General features: G+C 43.3%; 2 protein-coding genes across 2 annotated transcripts in view; both read left to right on the top strand.

Moving 5' to 3' along the window:
* Positions 1 to 6,100, top strand: part of CAPN7 (calpain 7) — a 54,487-nt gene extending 48,387 nt beyond the window's left edge. Inside the window, exons 20-21 of the mRNA XM_068126467.2 lie at positions 1,071 to 1,163; positions 4,171 to 6,100. Of these exons, the coding sequence (XP_067982568.2) occupies positions 1,071 to 1,163; positions 4,171 to 4,315 (238 nt within the window). The 3' untranslated portion in view covers positions 4,316 to 6,100. The remainder of the gene's footprint in view (positions 1 to 1,070; positions 1,164 to 4,170) is intronic.
* A 1,395-nt stretch (positions 6,101 to 7,495) lies between these two features.
* On the top strand, positions 7,496 to 19,792 carry GTPBP10 (GTP binding protein 10). The gene is made up of 10 exons (XM_068126458.2): positions 7,496 to 7,636; positions 9,200 to 9,387; positions 11,074 to 11,165; positions 12,137 to 12,284; positions 15,540 to 15,613; positions 15,754 to 15,806; positions 16,551 to 16,658; positions 16,818 to 16,895; positions 17,127 to 17,250; positions 19,174 to 19,792. Exons 1-10 carry the CDS (start codon positions 7,598 to 7,600, stop codon positions 19,359 to 19,361), a joined length of 1,092 nt encoding a protein of 363 aa, XP_067982559.1. The 5' UTR covers positions 7,496 to 7,597; the 3' UTR covers positions 19,362 to 19,792.
* The last annotated feature ends 1,390 nt before the right edge of the window (positions 19,793 to 21,182 follow it).

The raw sequence follows: 21,182 nt of genomic DNA, 5'->3' as shown, positions 1-21,182 counted from the left end.
TTGGATACTGAGACAATGTAACATTTCTCCTCTCTTTCGAAAACAGGGTTCGAGCAGACTTTTACTGGGATTGTTGGCAGAGCTTTTAGATTGCGATATCACAGCATTCTAAAAATGTATCACGATTTTGGTAAAGTTGGAGAGAATAATGTGGCATTTAAAAAAAGGAAGAGATTACAGTTGAAACAGTGGTTTATCGTACTAAAATACACAATTTGCTGTTTGTCTGTCTGACCGCGATACATTTGACAATGTCCAATCGACCGAACGTCCAATGTCCAATGTCAAAAAGTTAATTATCCAATCTCATCTAAACTTGACAGGAGGACTAAGGGTCACACGGTGGAGGTTGTTGCGACTTAATTTGCCCCTCTCCTGTCCGTCCTTCTGTCTACAAACGTCAGTATCTGATTGAGGAACAACTTGATTCCAATTTAATGTTGTATTTTGAACACAAATTGGGAAAATAAATCAGAATACAAGTGTGCCATTTTACCGTACTTTGGCTATGAATTTGTCCCGATCGCACAAGCGCACAGAAGAGTAGATAATATATATTTTATTATTTTAGTTTGTCTGCCTGGCAGTGAAACAAAATTGAAAATCATTCCAAACAGGAAACTTACTGTTTTTAAGAATGTCATAAAGGACACAAACAACAGGCACGAATAACTAATGTAATGTGTTAGATAGGGTGGTGCAATAGCCACTGCGTCAACGGCGGTAAACTTCTGGAATGAATATTTTACGCAACTTTTGCAATCTTTATTTTATTTAAATTGAATTAAATACTTGAACACTGTCGAACACAAATCGCCTTCACTAATCACGAAAATCGTTGCAGTACTTGGAGATGTTAAATCAGGTGGTGTATAAGACGTTGCACAAACAGCAGTAAACTTCTGGAATTTTTTATATGACCTTTAAAATCATTATTCATTTAAATTCATATACTGTATATACTGTACTTAAACACTGCATGGGGTAAGGTATTCTATGAACCCTCTAGTAGTTGATCCATGGATTTGGGGCAATTTTGTGTGGCACGGTTTGTTTTTTCTTCCCTGCAGGCAATTCAGTGTCGGATTTGAAATGGTGACTGTGAGCAGTGAGGGTGAAGCAGGCCTTGAACCTTTTGAAAAGAAAACGTCGGGAAATTACAGGTATTATTTAAGTGAAGAGGTGGGTTGGGCGAGGACACACTATTGGTAGTATAGAGCTAAGTGAGGGTGGGACTTGATTTACCCAACACTGCACAGAAGAAACTTATTTTAGCTGGCTTCATTATTATGATTAAAATGTCGATGTAAAGAAATTTAAAGCTTCACCTACATTGAGCTTGCTCAGCACACATTCCAGAGAGGAAATATTAGATTGAATGTTGATGGTGAGAAGGTCTTTTACTCGCTGTTTGTTATCTCCACCACCGAAGGTGGATGTAGGATATGTTTCCCCCAGTGGTTGTTATCTCCATTTGTGGTTTCAGAAGTTGTCCTGGAACTCAAAATCTTCACCTCCTTTTTCGGTCATTATTATTCATGAAGCAGATTGTGAAACTTCTTTCTCATAACTTCGTTCCAAGGGCTCTTTATACACTCCTCACTGAACCTCTGACAGCCTCCCCTTGTACCTCGTTTGTCGTGATATTCCCCGGAATGCTTTTTAAGTGCTCAGTAAGGGGTTTCCTGATCATCCCTGTTTCTCCGACTATCACTGGTAGACTTTCAGCTTTCTTCAATTTCCAAGTACGCTTGGCCTTATTTTTCAGCTCCTGGTATTTGATAATTTTCCGAGTTTTACAGGATTTGGTCCAAAGTTATTGGGAACTGAAACCTCAATCAACATGCTGACGTTTCCTTTTTGTGTTTGAGCACTATGTCCGGATGCAATGTTTTGTTTTTAATGTCCACACTTGTTGGGATCATCTTGTCATGCGGATTTAGTTTGTGTTTCCATGATTGTTCTGGAACCAGAATGTTAAAATGTTTACAGATGTGCCAGTGGATTACTCTATAGATGCTGTCATGTCTTTCTGTGTACAACTGTTCTGACATGAGTTTTTTACATCCCGAAAGGGGGTGACTGATGCTTTCTGTTTCTAACCCACAAAACCTGCATTTGGCTGATTTGCTCAATCCCACCATTTTCTTAAAGGCATTAATGTAGTGGCCTTGGTCTTTGGCATTTATGATGACTTGTTCTCCATCCCAATTAATTAAACCTCTTATTAGCCATTTCAATGAGTCTTCCTTGTCGATTCCTGTTCTGTCAAGCTCTTTTTTGAATCTTCCTGCTCTTTTTTGATTCTCCCATTGCAGAGTATATTTGCTTATATTTCTTTTTGTAGTTTTCTGTCTGTTTGCCTGTTTGTCTCTCTGTGGACAGGATATCTCAAAAAATTGTTGTGGATGGATTCGGCCGAAATTTGGTGGACAGGTTTGGGTGTATGACAAGGACGAATTGATTCGATTTTGGTGAAGATCCAAAACCGGATCCGTATACAAGAATTAAAAATTTTTTATTAATGATTCTTCACCATTGAGAAATCGGGCCAAAAACAATATATCTCAAAAAGTTGTGGATGGATAATGACAAAACTCGGTGGATGAGTTGGTTAGGTGACAAGAACAAGCTGATTAGATTTTGGTTCAGGTCAGCAGATCCGGCCTATCAGTGGGATACAAAATGTAAACTGTTCAGCCCGGCGGAGGTGTGCGCTCTATCAAGCACTGTTTTAGTTTCACCTTGAATCATTGATCCTTGTACAGCTTGATTGTTCCAGCCTTGACTGCTTTGTTCTAACATAGCATGGTCTACCATATTAAATTAAATCCCAGGCCTAACTGGCTCCAATATTTTAGCATCGGTTTAAAGTCCTGTCTGTCTGCCTGTTTGCGTGGTTACTGGCAAACATCCACAAGTCGAAGCATCAAAAGAGGAATTACTTCCTGAGTAATGATTAAGGTGGACGAGTTACAACTTTTGAAATCCATACTCTTGGGCAGAATTAATTTGGTGAAGTACTACTACTGTCCCGTTTCCACCCACTTCCTGCCTTGGTCGAGGAAAGAAATATACACACATTGCTGTGCAACGGTTTCAGACACATTCAGGAGTTACATTATATGGATGTTATGAGCATGAACAATTTACTCAAAGCCTCCACTCGTTTTTCTACTGTTATAACAATGTTATAAAATGGTTTCCCTACAAGAAGTAAGCTCAGGTGGAGGTGGAGGCCATTAGACCTATGTTAGCCTGCACTATTATTACCAGCCTATGGTTGTTTGTCCATGATGTGAGTATCAAGCCAGGAAACTGCATGTAACGTGTCTTTGGTATGACTCAGCCGGAGTTCAAACTACCTCGAAGACTGTTATTACTGTTATTAATACAGCTTAGTTTGGGTGAGATATGAAACTAAGCATGTCATTTAGCAATCTACAGCACTTGCTGATTTAGAGCCCGGTGTTCGCTTAGTGGTTAAGGTGCCGGCTTGGGATCCTATGATCCTGAGCTTGAATCCCGGTCGATCGCTGAATTAACGCCAGGGGGGTCGACTCAGCCTGTCATCCTTCCGAGGTCGGCAAATTGAGTACCAGCTTGCTGGGATGAATGATCCCGGTGTGTACCCCGATTTAGAATAGGTACACCGTATCCCTGCGCATCGTAAGAGGCGACCAAGGGTTGGCGTCAGGAAGGGCATTCAGCCATAAAAACATTGCCTCAAACAGGGAACCATGATTGTCATGGGCCCGCAAGGCTAACCCCTGCTCTAGCGGGGAAAAATAGCCTTAAAACGATCATTCATTCATTGTGTGAACACATGGTCCATGGTCTTGCATTTTGATGACTGCCCTGCACCCCCACACACATAACAATATTATCAGGTTTTTTTTGTTTAATTAAAAGCATGCAATTATAATGATTGGGATTCATTCATACAATGTTATTCATTACACGAGACTTCCTTGTACTCACCGGCTGACTTCCTCCCCTACCCCCACCACATGCATACGTAATAAATAGATAGCCCTGAGTGCACCTGCTCATCAGGTTTACTTGTTTTCCTTTGTCCATTTTTCATTGTAGCAAGTACCAAGTTATCACCCCTTTGGCTTCGCTTAAACCATAGCTTGCTGTTCACTCCTTTTAAAATGTGTGTTCTAGATGTGGATTTTGCTACCTGGAAGTGGAGAAGGCACCGGTGGGTGTGTACAACGTAATACCGACCACCTATCTGCCGAATCAGGAAGGCCCGTTCTTTTTGGATGTATACACATCGCAGCCCACCAAAGTGTCTCGGCTGCAATGATCCAGGCCCACGGCCACAACGGAACCTCATTCCTGACGGTGGCTCGGAGCACAATGTTTACGAGGGCGACGAGGTGGGCGTACTTCGCTCCGTTTGCACGAATCTATCGACTCGTTCAATTTGCTGCTGTCGATTGCCAGTCCCGCATGATTTTGGATGCAATCAAATGAGTGGGTATGTTGGGCTGGCATTGGTGTTTGACGGTGATGAAAAGCCTTGAAAGGGATGGTTGCTGGTACAAGTGTTAGCCGCTGGACAATTGTTGGCCACGATGGAATGTAATCCAGTAAATTATATTGATTTTTATTGCTGAGCGTTAAACTCACCCGAGTAATGTCATTGCAGACACGATTTAAGATTTGTTAAGCCGACGGCAGAGTTTTCACATTTCAAATGTCTTGTTTGAAATATAAAATGTGCAGGAAATTGAATTTAAATATTCATTTATTTCAGCGCAAGTGTTAGTTTCTTCCCAATATTCTCCACTATTTTACTGCTTGAGGAGGTGTCGATAAACTGCCCCATTATTTTTCACAACTTGTTTAAAATCAAACGTCCAAACATTCGGAACAAACTTGGTTAGTCCGTTTTGCGTTGCCCGTTGAACCCCTGGGGATTGATGCTCGAAACCCCCTGGCGAATCATTCCTGTCCCGTATCGACGCTCACCGTGTTTTGTCCATCGTCTGCAGATGCTTTTATAGTGCACATGATGTCATCCATGTCCTGGACGTGATGAATGCGCCATGCCATGAGCCATTATATCTCTACAGAAATAAAACAGCAAATTGGATCTTTATTAACGTTTTCCCTTTTAATACAGAAACCTGGTGTTTGCTTGAAGGTCAAGGTGGCTGGCTTAAGATCTTAGGGTCCTGAGTTTGAGCCCCTGACGTGCCGGTAACATAACACCAGGTGAGTTGATTCAGTCTGGCATCCTTCTGAGGTCAGCCATTCGAGTGTCCTGCGTCTGAGTGGCGGACCCATCCAGGACTGTGCCCCCCAGCCAATGGAAAACTGCATCGACAGCCCTTTTCTTTAAATACAGATGTCTACGATCAGCTGCTCACGTATTATTTGTTTCCTGGCCCTTTTTCCTCGCTGCACTGTTTGGATCTTCCCAACGCAATTGCAGCACTCTGGAGATAGTATGTGCAGTGATTGTCATTGCTTGTACTAGTTGGTGTTGCTGTTGATTTACAAATTCTGTTTTAATTTAAAAGTGTAACTTGGGCAAACCGTTTCCTCTCTTGCTGCATTTTCGCATTTTCGCTCCAAGGGTTGAAGACGACCGACGTCATAGTCCGTCCGAAAAAGTAGCCGGTACTATTGCAGCATTTTTTTTTGAAAATAACCTCGTCACAAATGAACTGTGTGGTTATCTTGTTAGGAAGCAAGTTTATTCATTCACGAGTGATCATTGAGGTTGAACTGGCGGAGCGGGGAAAGTTGAGGGGTCGGGATGGGAGGACGTCATTGTTAAATATCACTGTTTTGTTATACAATTATTGAAAATCATTTTGACGCAATATGGATTTTTATTTCATGAAACAGCCACGAGTTCTCATTACGAGTGAGTTTTGAAATAGCTAAAGAAGAATGCGCTTTTTCAGGCCTAAATGACACCCTTCCATTCTCTTGCTTCGCACTGCGCTTCATTTCGGTTTTGGTTAAATGTACTGCACATAACTTTTAAAAGTGCCTTTATATTTGCCAACACGTTTACTGTACTGAATTGATGCTTTACAGTGGGAATATTGTGGTAATAAAAATGCAATATCAAGAACGCATTGGGCTCCTTTTGGGTTTGATGTGAAGGCTTTTTGTTATTGATACCTATTGCCCTTACCACAGGAGAGGGTATTGCATTTGGGTCCGTTTGTTACTTGCAAAATCGAAGATTTTTCAAGTACATTTGTCGGTCGACTTTGTTGTTACTTGGCATTAAAAAAATTTTGGGGACAACTATGTTGATCACTCCGGTTTGTTTGTGTGTTTGTGTGTCGGCTCACTTATACTTGCCTACAGGTCACAATTTTAAACCGGTCCTCACAAAACTTCACCAAACGGTAAAGTTTGTGGTCCGACAGAATCCTATTTATTTTTAGGTCAAAAGGTCAACATAGGCCATAGGTCAACAACCTTTTCAAATTTCTAAAATCTTCAATTTTCATCCTATTGACTTGAAATTTGAAAATGATTTTCATGTCTGCTTACTGAATTCAGCCACCATCTATTTTGACGTCAACATAGGCCAAAAGTTCAACATAGGCCAAAGGTCAATAACCTTTTGAAATTTCTAAAATCCTCATCTTTCATCCCATTTACTTGAAATTTGAATAGGATTTTCATGTCTGCTTACTGAATTCAACCACCATCTATTTTGACGTCGACAAAGGCCAAAGGTCAATAACCTTTTAAAATTTCTAAAATCCTCATCTTTCATCCGATTTACCTGAAATTTGAATAGGATTTTCATATCAGCTTACTGAAATCAACCACCAATTATATTTGAGGTCAACATAGGCCAAACGTTCAACATAGGCCAAAGGTCAATAACCTTTTTTAATTTCTAAAATCATTTTTCATCCGATTTACAGTACTTGAAATTTGAATAGGATTTTCATATCGGCTTACTGAAATCAACCACCAATTATATTTGAGGTCAACATAGGCCAAATTTCTAAAAATGTCAATTTTCATCCGATTAACTTAAAGTTTGAAGACTATTTGCATATTTGCATCAATCGCTGGATTCCACCACCAATTATTTGTGAGGTCAAAAGGATGCTGATCTACTGAGTGCCATTCTACTTTGTTCTCTTTTGCCAAGTGTGGCTCTCTGAGCGATTTTCCATTCTGTCTGTTTGGTAGTCACTCGCCTGCTGGTCACTCTAAACCAATCGTCATGAAACTGCCAAGTTTTAAAGGTAGTCTCAACTGATAAGCCCTTTGATTTTGAGGTCATGCCATCCCAGCGGCATCTGGGGCTGGGCTCTGTGTCAGGGTATTCATAAAACCAGTTGTCTTTTTCGAGTTTCTTGTGCTGCTTTGCCTCTGACCTCTGCGTTTTTCATGTCAGCGCTAACGTAACAGAATAGGCGGTGTATAGAGCTCCGTTCCTATTGGATGTTGCTGGTTTAACATCACGTTCGATTTATGTTTTAGATACGTTATTTTAAAGGTGAGTAAAAGTAAAGCAGAGTGGGATTTTAAAAGAAGGATAGATGTTGCGCAAATATCTTTGTTAATTCCCAAAACGCCTCACCGTTTGTACGATGAGATGAGAACGGTTCCTGCCAGAATGGCCAAGGCTCGAAAGGTGGGTTGGTGTCCTGACCACGGAGGTATATAATAAAATTATATACCTCCGTGGTCCTGACGAGCAAATAAATGCAATATATTTTTTTACGTGATCAACATCTAAAGATGACGTTGTCAGCATTAACGGTATTTTTAACACCTGAAGGTTGAGGTAATTGTAACTTCGTCAACTAACTAGTCTCGTTTTTATTTTGCGACTCGTATGTGGATTTCATTTTTAAAACAAGTTGCCGTTCGTCTCGGCACAGGATAAGTGAAGGAGCAGCGCGAAACCAGCCAAGCGAATTCAGTACTAAATTAAACGATCGTAGTGACCAGTGGGGTTTAACGCATACACCGCCTGAGTATGTTCTACTCACTTGCACGCCATTAACTTAGCTCCATGCATCTTGTTCTTCAAATAAACACAAGAGTGAAGAGAAAAAATATATTTAGCACGTCACTTGGAAGTATTACGTCATACATTCAAACCCTTTCCCTACTCAGCACTGACAGAGTTTTGAAACAAGTCCTTTTGCTTTACTTTAGATATACCCGCACCACTGGAGAATTATATCATTTTGCAACGATTACTATAAAGGAAATGGTTTTTTTATTTTTAAATAAAAATATAGGCTTATGTTGTGGGAGAGCAAGGAGCCAGAGAGCAAAAAGGAAACATACTGATAGTGGAGCAAGTAAGGGACTGAGGGGAGAAATGGGGACGGAACCTGCAGGTAAGAGGGTTGGGCTCTGCAGAGTTAATGGGAGTAATGAAGATTGTGGGTAGGGATGGGGAATAACATGACGTGCCGATGCACCACCTGCTTGAAGCCTTGGAGAAAAGAGTGGGATTTAACAGTCTCCGGAAGGCAGATCCACCTGTGTGAGAGGTGAGGAACAAAAGAGTTCAGGTTTGCAGTCAGCCTGGATTTTGGAAGTTTAACCAGGACATCACTGGAAGAACAGAGCTGTCATGATAGTCAGCGATACGCGCACAATGGCGATGGCCTAGAGATACGCACACACACTTTTGAGCTGTCGAGCCTGGGTTTGAATCTCGACCCAGCTATAAACTGTCACCTGGTGTTCCACGGGCAGGACGATTCATCAATGTGTGTGCACTCTCGGACGAACGTTAAACTGGGTGTCCCATCTCTTGGCATTAGTTGGAAGACATTAAAGATCCCATGGCTTCTTCTGCGAAGAGTAGGCGAGTCGGCACTCTGGCCAAATTCCAAATTCCTGCTCGAACCGACAGCGGGCACTGCATCAGCGCCATCGCCACTCCCCTGCAAGAACTGATGCAAACGTGCAGCCATGTGCTGTGTACAAACAATGATGACCAGAAGAATGTGTGCATTCGAGAGTGGCTGGAGAGTGTCTGAGGGCTGAGAGAGTAGAAAGAGCAAAACAGGAGAGGCTCCACCTGCAAGTAATGAACTGCATCATAATTATGAGGTGGTAATTTAAATAAATAAATTATTTTTTGAATGAATTAACTTGACTGGCAATTTATTTTGATTTGGTTATCGCAACAACCATTGTCCATAGCTAAAAATGTTGCATTTGAATCATTTAGGTGTTGGTGGACTCGCTGAGGTTGGTTGTTGAAGGCGGTGTCAGTGGCAAAGGCCTGGCTCGCTATGGAGGAGTTGGTGGGGCAGGTGGGGATGTGTGGCTCTTGGCAGATTCCTCGGCTAGTCTTCGTCACATCAAGGCCAAGTATCCCAAATTGACATTTATTGCTGAAGCGGGTCATCATAGCAGGTAGGTGTCCACGAGGTCCTACCTTCAAGCTCTAGATCAGCTGTTTTGTGCTGATTTCGTTGAAAAGTCATTTTTGAATGCCGGTGCAACTGTGGAGTTTAATTTTCCCCATATTTTTGTGCCGTGTATGTTCATTTTAAAACAAAATTGCTTTGATTTTGGAGCAAAAAGAATTGTTTGATGTTGTTATATAGATGTTCGTACCTATATTCATTTGGGGCCAATCTTGCCTTGAAATGCATTAGACTGCATAATGCTCAAAATAAGTAGTCATATTTTTAACAATGTTTGCACTAGAGCCGAAGGCCAGAAGACCTGTTTCTCTACCTGCTCGGTTCTGTAGTACCTGCTTCTCCCCTTACGTCACCCTACCCCTCCCATGTCCCCTTTCCTACTTGCCCACTTGCCCAGTGCAAATATTACTGCTCACCATTTGGTGGTATCCAGCGGACCGAATATATCGACAAAAAGTTATCCCAGACCTAACGACTTCTCGATAATGTTCACCGCAAGCAATTGTGGGATACAGCTAGGGTCAGTGTATTTCAACATGGCAGATGTTGTTGTTGCTAAAAGTCTCTGCTGTAATTTTCAAGTTCTTGGGAAAATAAAAGCACCAAAAGAAAGCGAATGGCACCAGAGAGCAGCCCCATGCAGTCCATGCGAGGAGCAAAGCAAGTCCTGTGTTTGTCATCTACTGAACCAGTAGATGCATGGTATATTAACTGGTAGATGAATATTTATCAATTTGAAAAGAAGAGCCCACCACCATCGACATCACAACCACCATGCACAAGCATCGCGTGTGACAAGGTATTTTCGGTCCTGTATGGAAAGGTACGCAAGCTACTCACCACACCTTACACGGGGGTGAGGCTGGGGTCGATCACACTCATACGGGTGAGGCCGGGGTCGATCCTATACCCCACCAACTTCTCTCCCCCTCTGTCTATTCACCCCTTTCTCTTCTAATTTCCCAGAATGTGTGAGGCGCCGATGTCTTGTTTCGTGCAAAGGTTAGAATGATCGTGTAAGGGCGCTTGCGTACACGAGGGCTAACACTGTTTTCTTGTGTGATACTGTTTGCTTGTAAATACATGCTTTGTAAATACGTGTTTAACAATACAAGATTTATTATTTCCAACCTGCCCGTGTGTCTGTTTCCTACATTGGTTAGACACAGCGTGTCAAAAGTAGATGGGAGGTTGTACACATTGATTCGCAGCGCAAGATTAGCCAGAATCCCGCTTGGCCTTGCGTAATTTATAGACACGGGTGGGACATCGAGAGCCCCGTTCTCCATCTGGGATAACTAAACCACCGGTAAGGTAACGTGAGATGTGCGCGAGGACCCTGCCAGATTTGGTCACCTCAGACTGCGCCCGTGGTTGCCTAGCAACCCTTCTGGTCACGGAGTTATCCATGGCTCATCAGCTTCAGGATCAAAGGTCGGGAAACAGGTCCGAGGCGGCCACCCCTCCTGATCCCCACGACCCCGGATCCGTAACAATATTATAATACACCCTGTTTCAATGCTCCTTATTATGAGGTTCAATGCTTCGAAGCAAAAGGGAATTTGTTTAATTCACGCATAGGAGGTTGGAGTTTTGGTATTGTTTGATGTTATTGTATCTGCTTCTGTTTCAAGCATAATCTCCACTTACCTTTTATATTTTTCCTTCCAAGTTTTTCGTCCATCAAAGGGAAAAAGGGTTCCGACATCATTTTGAAAGTTCCTGTTGGCATTACTATCACGACGAATGAAAACCAACTCTTAGGTATGTCACCATGTAGACATGCATGTAGTTGTAATGACAAACATTTTGTAGTGCAGATTGAGGTTTTCCTGTGCTGTTGATGCAACAAATGAAGATTGTGAATATCTGACAATGCCTGAAACCCTCTCGTAAGGAAGATAAACTTTTATTGATAATACTGTTGTGGGAAGGCCTTCTTGGGAGTGACTTTGCATAGTATAGCGATAGTTATTTCCCATGGTGCCTATTTAGAATACCCGTGAGATAAATTAATTGTGATCATGATTTAAGCTTAATTATATGTGTAGAAAATTGTCGTATTCCCTCATCACGCGTATGTCTAAAACCGCTAACCCGTCGCACCCTTTTTATGTTTCACCCCTTGGTAATCTGTCCTTTGTGTCCTTTAAAACGACCCAGCCGGTCGTCGGCAATACTTTGCATGGGAAAACACCGCCATCGTGGAGAAAGCGTGGCATATGAAGTGGGTGAACGGTTATAGGGGGATGGCCCACCTACATACTAGGGCCTGAACCAGTGGCAGCTGAGCAGGGTGGGACTAGTGATGCCACGGCCACGGCTGGAGACAGAAGCTATAAAACAGTGTGGTGCGAACCACGGGGAAGGAGATGCACGGTGACCTTGCCGGGAAGCTTGCACGTGAACTTCACGGTTTCTCCGTGGCATGTCCCTGTTCGGGATGAATCCTCCCGACACGTTCTTCCCTCCCCACTCCCCACAAGCTGCACCATCTCCCCCCACCCTACCCCCGTGCCACTTCAGGGTGAAATCACTTCAGGATGAGCAGTAGTGGGTAGTGCTGGAAGGGGCCACCTACTCTACCTGAGGTGGTTTGTACAATGTACATGTTGGTGATTGTCGTGTGCATCCCCATCTTTCACAGTGGCTATTAAAACATTATTGGCACTAGATTATTTAAGAATATAAAAGTTTCATATATTGTCATGTGTGTGCTTGTTGCCCATTTGCAGGAGAACTGTATGCTCCCAAACAGCGTTTGCGCGTAGCTGTTGGAGGCCTTGGAGGTACTATCGACTCTGGGTTCATCCAAAACCGTGCGCAACAACGCCAATTCATACATCTGAGCTTGAAACTTATCGCCGATGTCGGCCTTATTGGGTAACTGTGATCGGTCATTATGTCTGTGTGCGTCACACGATGTATTCGCAGCACCTTAATTATTTATTTTTTCTTGCTTCTTCAGATCATTTCATCAGAACCTACACTGGAATACCCAGAACCAAGTTCACTTATAGATTTATTTGTTTGATACAGATAAGGTTGTGAAGTGACAGTTTCAAGAAACTAAGGATTTTTTTAAGTTGAGATAGCTGGCACAGCAGTAAATGCAAGTCTCATTTCGAGTGGGCCGAACGGAATAAAGGTTGGAAATAAATTTATATACTGTTGCGGATATGGGATTTGGCCTTCATATCCGCTTGTAAATATTCCCCTATTTCCCCAATACTCCCCAACTATCCCCAATCCCCCATTCCCTAGTCCCATTGTCTGTAAACAACACTCTGTAGAACCGACCTTCCCCTTCTTCCCCCATTAAATGTCGTGCCCAGGTCCACCGCATCTCACGTAGACAACTTTCGGACATCTTGCTAGTTATTCTTAGTCTATGTCAGTTAAGGACTCGTTTCCATTAATTCTGACTCTTCGTTGCACCAGAATGTGATTGTATGGCACCAGTAGTGAGTTTAGGACCTCCCCATACCTCCTCCCATCTTCCCCATGAAACAACAACTACAACCACAGCGGGGGCGGCGCGGCCGCGGCGTGCGGGGAGTGTGCGTCCTCACACCGGCTTGGTTAGCCGCCATTGACCATGCGCTCCGACGGGGTTACCACGAAGGGGCTCACTGTCAGCTCCTCGTCAAGGGCGGAGCCCGGTAACCCCCCGCACCCAATAAGAAGGGCGGACCGATTCCATCTGGGGCGGAGCTAACGAGCCGAGGGCGTGTCACTCCCCGCCGGATATACGCAGCCTACCGGACGTGACGTCAGATGCGCCTCAGCCACGAAAGAGAACCAGACGCCACCTCCGAGCGCTGTGAGACCTCCCGCATCTCTGGACCGGACCGGGTCGATTCTGTCCTTGAGCCAAGAGTGCACCTTGAGCCATCGACTACCCGCCTTCCTTGCCATCAATCCCCGTGTGAGTCAGTCTTGTCCCGTTTATCTGTCGTCTGTCGGGGCTAAGATAAGACCGTGTTTAAGTGCCCACCTTTCTATGCTGTCTCTCTTGTCTTTGTAATCTAACCTTCCGCAATATTATAACCTCCTCCGGAGGTCTTGAGAACCGTACCCCTGGTGTCGTGTCATTTTAACCCAGCCGTTGTGTCCTTTCCATCATTGATTTAGCATAGCGCGACTTAGTCAACGTTCGAGTATAATCGGGTAACTTGTGCGAACACGGCGGCCATTCCGCTCGGCCCAGCATAACATCTTAATAAGTCGTGTCCGTAACAATACTATATGCATAAAAAAATATAACCACATTTAGAGGCCATTTTTCCCCGCAAAGCGGAGGTTGGCCTTTTTCGGGGACTGTGGTTGTTGTTGTTTTTTGGTCCCCTTTTTGAAGCAATGTTTTACGGCCGGATGCCCTTCCTGCCGCCAACCCTTTTTGTCGCCTTTTACGACAAGCAGGGAATTACCAGTGAACTGGTACTCAATTAGCCGACCTCGGAAGGATGACAGGCTGAGTCAACCCCCCTGGCGTTAATTCAGCGATCGACCGGGATTCGAACCCAGGATCCTGGGATCCTAAGCTGGCACCCTAGCCGCTAGCCCTAGCCGCTAGCCGGGTTATATACTATATGCATGATGTCGGATATTGATAATGATGCCTATAACGTTTGGTGATGATGGATAAAAGTGGTGAGGACGAAGAGATAGGTAACTTGAACACATCAGGACAGACATCACGAGACACAAAGGGATGGACACCAACTTGTATCGATGTAACTTGTATCGATGTATGGGGACTGTTGGTTCATACATTGTGCGTCGGGGGAAGGTGGAGGATCGTCAAAATGTATGAACATCGTTTTTTTTTGTTTTGTTTTTTAAATTCAGTTTGCCCCCTTTTTTCACAAGGGTAAAGCTTCTTCAAAAAGCTGGGATCCTTCATTTTTAGAAGTCATCTATATTTCCATCAATATCGATTCAAACGTTTCGCTTTATTGCACTCGACCCATGTATGAGCATTGCACTCGACCTGATATAAAAGTTCGTTTTGTACCTATTCGGTCATTTAATGATGCAAAGAAAATTTGGACAAAAACCCTGAAATGCCGATTTTTCTCTTTTGTAAACCTGGTAGTTGTCCTTGCGAGATCGAGAAACAGGTTTGTCCACCATCAGCACATGGTAACGTTCAGGAAAGCTTGTTTCGATTTATTACACCACGTATGCGGTGTAAAGTGGGGAACAAAGCAATTTTTTCACTTTGTCCTTCTGTCTACAAACGTCACTTTATGATCGAGGAACGACATCATTTCGATTGAAAGTTACATTTTGAACATGTGTCGGAACATGAATCGGAAAATGAACCTGCAGTTCAGCAGTACTTTGACTCAGAATTTGTCCTGATTGTGCATGCACAGAAAGGAGTGAGATAATATATTTTTACTCTGTCTGTCTGACAGTCCAAACTGAAAATCATTCCAAGCAGGAAACTTACTGTTTTTAAGGAGTTATAAAGGACGCAAACAACATGCACGAATAAATAATGTTAACGTGTTAAATAAGGTGGTGTAAAAGACACTGCATCAATGGCGGTAAACTAACAAGAATTTTTTTCGATAAACTTTTATAATCTTTATTTTATTTTAATTGAATGATATACTTGAGCACTGTAGAACACAAATCACCTTTTTTGGCACTTTCAAAACCCTTCCGTTTAGCAGTACTTGGACACAATATGCCGCCATGTACATCTCGACCAATCAAACGTGCTGCTCACAGACCCCACCCATGTCATTGTTTCTCATGTCTGCGTGGGGTAATGTGTTCCATGAACTCTCTATTTTTGTGAAGTTTTAGGAAGTTGATTACTCATGACTGGGTATATCTGTCATTTTTCCAAGTCCTGGTCTTTTGTTTTGGCCTGCCTATTCCCTCTGCCCCAATAATTAATTTTAATTATATATTTATTTATTTATTTATACCTCTAATGTTGCAGTTTTTATAGTTTTTCCAATGAGTCACGGATCTTCTTCTCGAGATAATATTATAAATCCCATTTTTTTATGCACTTGCTCTCTACATTTTCCATCAACCAGCCACATTGTGTGAACGCAGAGGGAAGGTATAAAATATTGAACATGTCATTATGGAGCCCACCTTTCTGCTTTGGAACAGGTTTCCCAATGCAGGGAAATCCACGTTACTGAGCCGGTTGTCCACCGCACGGCCAAGGATTGCCCAGTATCCATGCAAGTGTGCAATCCACCATTTCCTTTGTAGTTTATCTGGAACAAGCATTTTTACTTTGATGATCTGAAGCGGGCGATCTGTGATTTATTTATCTCTGAACACCCTTTTAAACATAATTTCTCTCTTCCAACTCTTCTAGTTACAACTTTGAGACCTCAATTTGGAGTCATAATGTATCCTACTTATACACAGGTAGGCAGATTTCAGACAAAAAATACATTTGCAATACCACACCAGTAACCCTTTTCTAACCTGGGCTGACCCTCAGGACTGGAATTGTTTTAAAATATTGGCCTTTGAAACTCATCTATATTGGTCACATGACTGATTTGACATTAAGTATGTATTAGTTTGCAAATAGGATGGAAATAGCAAGGGAATAAGATCTGATGCCATAACAAAACAGTATAAATGGTGAGCCTTTCAAGGGGGGCGGGGGGAGGCTGTGTGAGTTGGCAGGATAGTTTAGATGTATATACACTTTCATCCAGGTGTTTCACAGGGAGGGTGATTCATCAATGTGTGTGCCATCCATCAAATGGGCGTTAAACTGACGCAGAATCTACTGACATTAGTTGTTGGACGTTAAAAATCCCATGGGGTCCTTCGTGAAGAGTAGGTGAACTATCACCGGCACCCTGGCTAAATTCCTGGTCTAACCAGCAGGGGGCACCACATCAGTGGCCCAGCCACGCTCCCAGCAATGATGCGCACCAGCAGCCACAGGCTGCACACAAAATAAACGACCCATCTTCCCAAGGTGGTTATCATTATCCCTCTCAACCAACTATTTGGTGTGGTGTTCGTTGTGGTCATTACTATACGGTCTGTGTTTGAATGCTGTGTTACAGTTGAGTGTTTATGTTAAGAATTCTTCCAGTTCAAGTGTATTCTTGGGATTCACCGTCACTGTTGTGCTGTGTTTGTGGAAACCAGATCAGCGTGGCCGACCTGCCGGGTCTTATTGAAGGAGCGCATAGAAACCGTGGCATGGGACACAAGTTTCTAAAACACGTGCAGAGGACGAAGCTACTGCTGTTTGTGGTGAGATTGTGAGGTCTTCGAACGGAAAGAGGAGCCATACGATATACAGAATGCAGGATGTAAGCGGCCTTGATGCACACACCTTGTTGATAAATCAGCACAAAATGGAGACCGCCTCCCTCCCCCTTCCCCCCATCTCTCCCAACGGGATGCTTACAGGTAGATGTGCATGGATTCCAGCTGTCTTACAAAACCCCATTCAGGAATGCCTTTGAGACTGTTCAACTCCTTACTAAGGTCTGTACGACTGACTCGGACGTGTTTGGAGATGCAGTACCTTGGCTCTTGTCCTTGGTAATAGCATCTGCTAAATGTTTTTTGAGATGTGCTGGTGTCTGCCCCATTTGAAGTGGCAGTTTTAATGGGGCGGTTACGTGCAAGTGTCATGATTTCAAGGAAGTCACTTTGAAATTTTGTGCAAAGCCAGAGTGCCTGCCTGCGATCTCAAAGACCCGCACTGTTCGACAGGAGCTGGAGTTGTATGATGAGTGTCTTCTCAACAAGCCTGTGATTCTAGTCATAAACAAGCTGGATCTTCCTGGGTCTAAGGCCAGATGTGAAGAACTGGTGCAGCAGCTGCAGCATGTCCAAGGTATGTTCAACGATATTATGCTCTAAACAGAACTAAAAGCATTTGGTTACCTTGCCTCGGTTTTTCTTTTCTCCAAAATACAATGCCCTACATGAACAAATCTCAAATCAGAGACGAGTTATGTCCTGCAGTTGGGATTAACCAACCCAACTTTATTACAAGGATAAATGCTCAGGCCTATCATTTGGGAAACAAGTACTACCTTCATTTAGGGCAGGGGCCCCCAAATACTTTTGATTGTGGGCCAGAACCAAAATTCCGTAGCACCTCAGGGGCCACACAACCAAAACCATTTTAAACAAGAACGGCACTCGCATGCCTCCGCCAGGCTCAACAGTTTGTTTTGTATCCCACTGATGGGCCGGATCTGGAATCGGACCTGAACCAAAATCTAATCGGCTTGTTCTTGTCAACTACCCAACTCGTCCACAACTTTTCGAGATATCGTGCCGTAATGTGTATCGCTTTTGGCCCCATCTCAATGGTTAAGAATCACAAAAGAAATTTGCATCCGGATCCAGATCTTCACCAAAATCTTATCAATTCCTCCTTGTCCCACACACAACCTGTCCACCAAATTTCGTCTGAATCCGTCCACAACCTTTTTAGATATCCTGCTCGCAGACAGACGGGTGAAAACATAACCTCCGTCCACCGGTAGGTAATCAGAAATACATGAAACAACAGCTGACTCAAATCCAGCTAAACAGCCACTGAGCTTGGGGGAAGTTGCGTAATTTCCCAGAGCAGCTTTTCTTTCCACACTTGATGGGAAAGTTAAGGAGGAAATTCCTTTGCCCTATGGGAATCATTCATGCTCTATCCTCTAAATGCTGAGCACCAAGCAAGGAAGTGGTACGTACCATTTTTAGTCTTTGGTATGACTCAGCTGGGATCAGAATCAAACCTCTGAGACTCAGGGAGGATGCTCTAACCATTACACCAATGATTCTGGTAAGATGCAACACAATTTAAAGCAATGACCCCATCACCACAGGGAGGGAGGTATTTAAATAAATGCACACTGCTCCCGAATCCTCTGATGAAGGTTACTCTTTTACTGAAAAGTGAGCTCATTTTATTTACTTATTTCTTTTTATTTTCCAGAGTGAAGCTTTTGGAAGCTGGAGCAAGGTTAAATTGGCATTGGGGTAGCGGGGTGACTATTTATTAAAGATCTCTTTACCCCGTTGATATTTCACTGCAGTCAATTTTGAATCTGCAGCCTGGTGTTGGCTTAGCGGTTAGGGTGCCGGCTTGGGATCCTGGGTTTGAATCCCGGTCGATCGCTGAATTAACGCCAGGGGGGTTGACTCGGCCTGTCATCCTTCCGAGTTCGGCAAATTGAGTTCCAGTTCACTGGTAATTCCCTTTGTGTCGCAAAAAGGCGACCAACAGGGTTGGTGGCAGGAAGGGCATCCGGCCGTAAAACATTGCTTCAAAAAGGGGGACCGCGGTGCCCGAAAAAGGCCAACCCCCGCTATGCAGGGAAAAATGGCCTCTAAAGGTGGTTCTTCTTCTTCTAGTCAATTTTGAATCTGGCCGTCATCAGCGACTGCAATGCCAGAAACGTAAAATATTTTACAAATGCAAAGTCCCAGTCAACTGGATTTACATCAAGGGACCTGAACATAACGACATTGAAATGGAAACGACACTTAACATATGCAGCTTGTACATATAGTGCTTGCAGCGCAGAAATGTTCCATCTTCATATTCGCTGCATGTTGAGTGAAGGTATTACATAAAAGTATAACACTAGCTGGAAGATGATGGTGCGCAAAATTGTACTGCTGCTCAAAAGCCAAGAGTTTAAGTGTTAAGGTTCCTGTTAAATTATTGATTTTAGATTCTTGTACTTCTTGAGCATCAAGGAATTGTTGGATACAGATACAGTACATTGTACACGCTGTTCCTCTGTAGACTGTTTTCCTGAACTGCCAGTGGATCTGAGGCCGACCCAGCCCATGCATTTTGAAAATATTGTTGCCGTGGAGGCGCTGACGGGCCATGGCTTGGAAGACCTAAAGATGCACATTCTTAATGCTTGGCAACGTCAGATGGAGCAAGAAAGGCTGCAACGACATGAGGCCTATAATAATGAACAATGACCCCATATTGGTTGGAGGGGATGCTATCTCCACTCTTTCCCCCCCAAGTCCTCCTTCCTCGGGTACACACACACACACACACACACACACACACACACACACACACACACACACACACACACACACACACACACACACACACACACACAAACACACACACACACAATAAAATAATTCCAATGTGTAAATACTACCATGGATTTGATAACTCCATTGAAGCAAGTTGTGCCCGATGAATTGTTTATAATGCGATATATTTTTTTTAATGTATAAAAATGATAATATGAATATATATGTTTAAAGAATGTGAAGCTAGTTGAAACGTCAAACCTTTTCACAACAGCTAACATTAGTCGTACTGTGGAAGTTTTTTTTCACATTTATCTACTGGGTCCCAAAATAATGGAGAATTAAAAAGTATTCTATTTCAAGAGTTTGAGAAGTGTCTATCTGTGTGTTTGTTTCACTTCTCTGCACTTCTGAACCGCTGGACGGAACGAGTTGAAAGCAGGTGGCGCATGATGGGATCTTTGGGTCTAAACATTTTAATAGACCCCTCCCACCCCCACAAACCTGGATTCAGGGTCAGGGGAGGACACAAATTCTCTACGTAAATGTGTATTATACAGTGCTGCTCTGGCAGGAATGGGGTTAGGGGAGGGGAGGGGGCTGGTGTTGGCTTAGCGGTTAGGGTGCCGGCTTGGGATCCTGGGTTCGAATCCCGGTGGATCGCTGAATTAACGCCAGGGGGGTTGACTCAGCCTGTCATCCTTCCGAGGTCGGCAAATTGAGTTCCAGTTCACTGGTAATTCCCTTTGTGTCGCAAAAAGGCGACCAACAGGGTTGGCGGCAGGAAGGACATCCGGCCGTAAAACATTGCTTCAAAAAAGGGACCACGGTGCCCGAAAAAGGCCAACCCATGCTCTGCAGGGAAAAAATTGCCTCTGAAGGTGGTCATCAAGATGGTCAGGGGGGTTGCGTTCTGCAAATTATTCCATACGTAATTCTAGGGGAAATTAACGGATGGATTCTTTGCCCTCAGGAGAGAGATTCAGATTTGGATGAAACTTGGTGAACAGTTTGGGTGTGTGACAAGAACGAATTGATTCGATTTTGGTGAAGATCCAAATCTCGATCCGGACACGCTAATTTTTTAAGATCATTGTTCACCATTCAGAGATAGGGCCAAAAACAATTTATAGCATGATATTTCAAAACGTTGGGGACGAGTTATGATAAAACTCGGTGGACGAGTTGGTTAGGTGACAAGAACAAGCCGATTAGATTTTGGTTCAGGTCCGGATCCAGATCCGGCCTGTGAGTGGGATACAAAACGGAAACTTGCACATCCACATCCCAAAAGTGGGATTCCACATCCTCTTCGATCTCATTCTTCCCTCCAGGTTTTCAAGACAGCTGGTCACCGCCATCTCAGATTGTCCCCAATCCAAAATCATGATATTTTCTCCCCTCGTTAACCCCACCCAAATCCCTCACAATTTTCCAGTTTTTTCCCTCCTTTTGAGTTCATTTGCATTTGTGTTGATTCCATACATTTCCATTTGCGTTATTTTGTTGATGCTTGAAGCTTACCTTTAGCTTGAGAGTCATTCAAAGGATCAAAATTCCTAATCGCACCGAAGACCGATGCCGTGTCACCCTGGCCTTGCTGCCTTCAATTTAAAATTAGTGATACTCGTGGCTCTGCTCTAAGACTCGCTCCGACAGCGGGGTGTCACCACTGACAATCCAACATGGCTGCATCGGAGATTTAGTTCAAGTTACAAATCTGTTTAATTAAATAAAAACAACCTACAATCA

The sequence above is a fragment of the Myxine glutinosa genome, chromosome 10, assembly GCF_964187855.1.
Source record: "Myxine glutinosa chromosome 10, kmMyxGlut1.1, whole genome shotgun sequence".
Taxonomy (NCBI): Eukaryota; Metazoa; Chordata; class Myxini; order Myxiniformes; family Myxinidae; genus Myxine; species Myxine glutinosa.
Note: the sequence above shows the minus strand (reverse complement) of the source record. Positions and strands in the feature narration are given on the sequence as shown.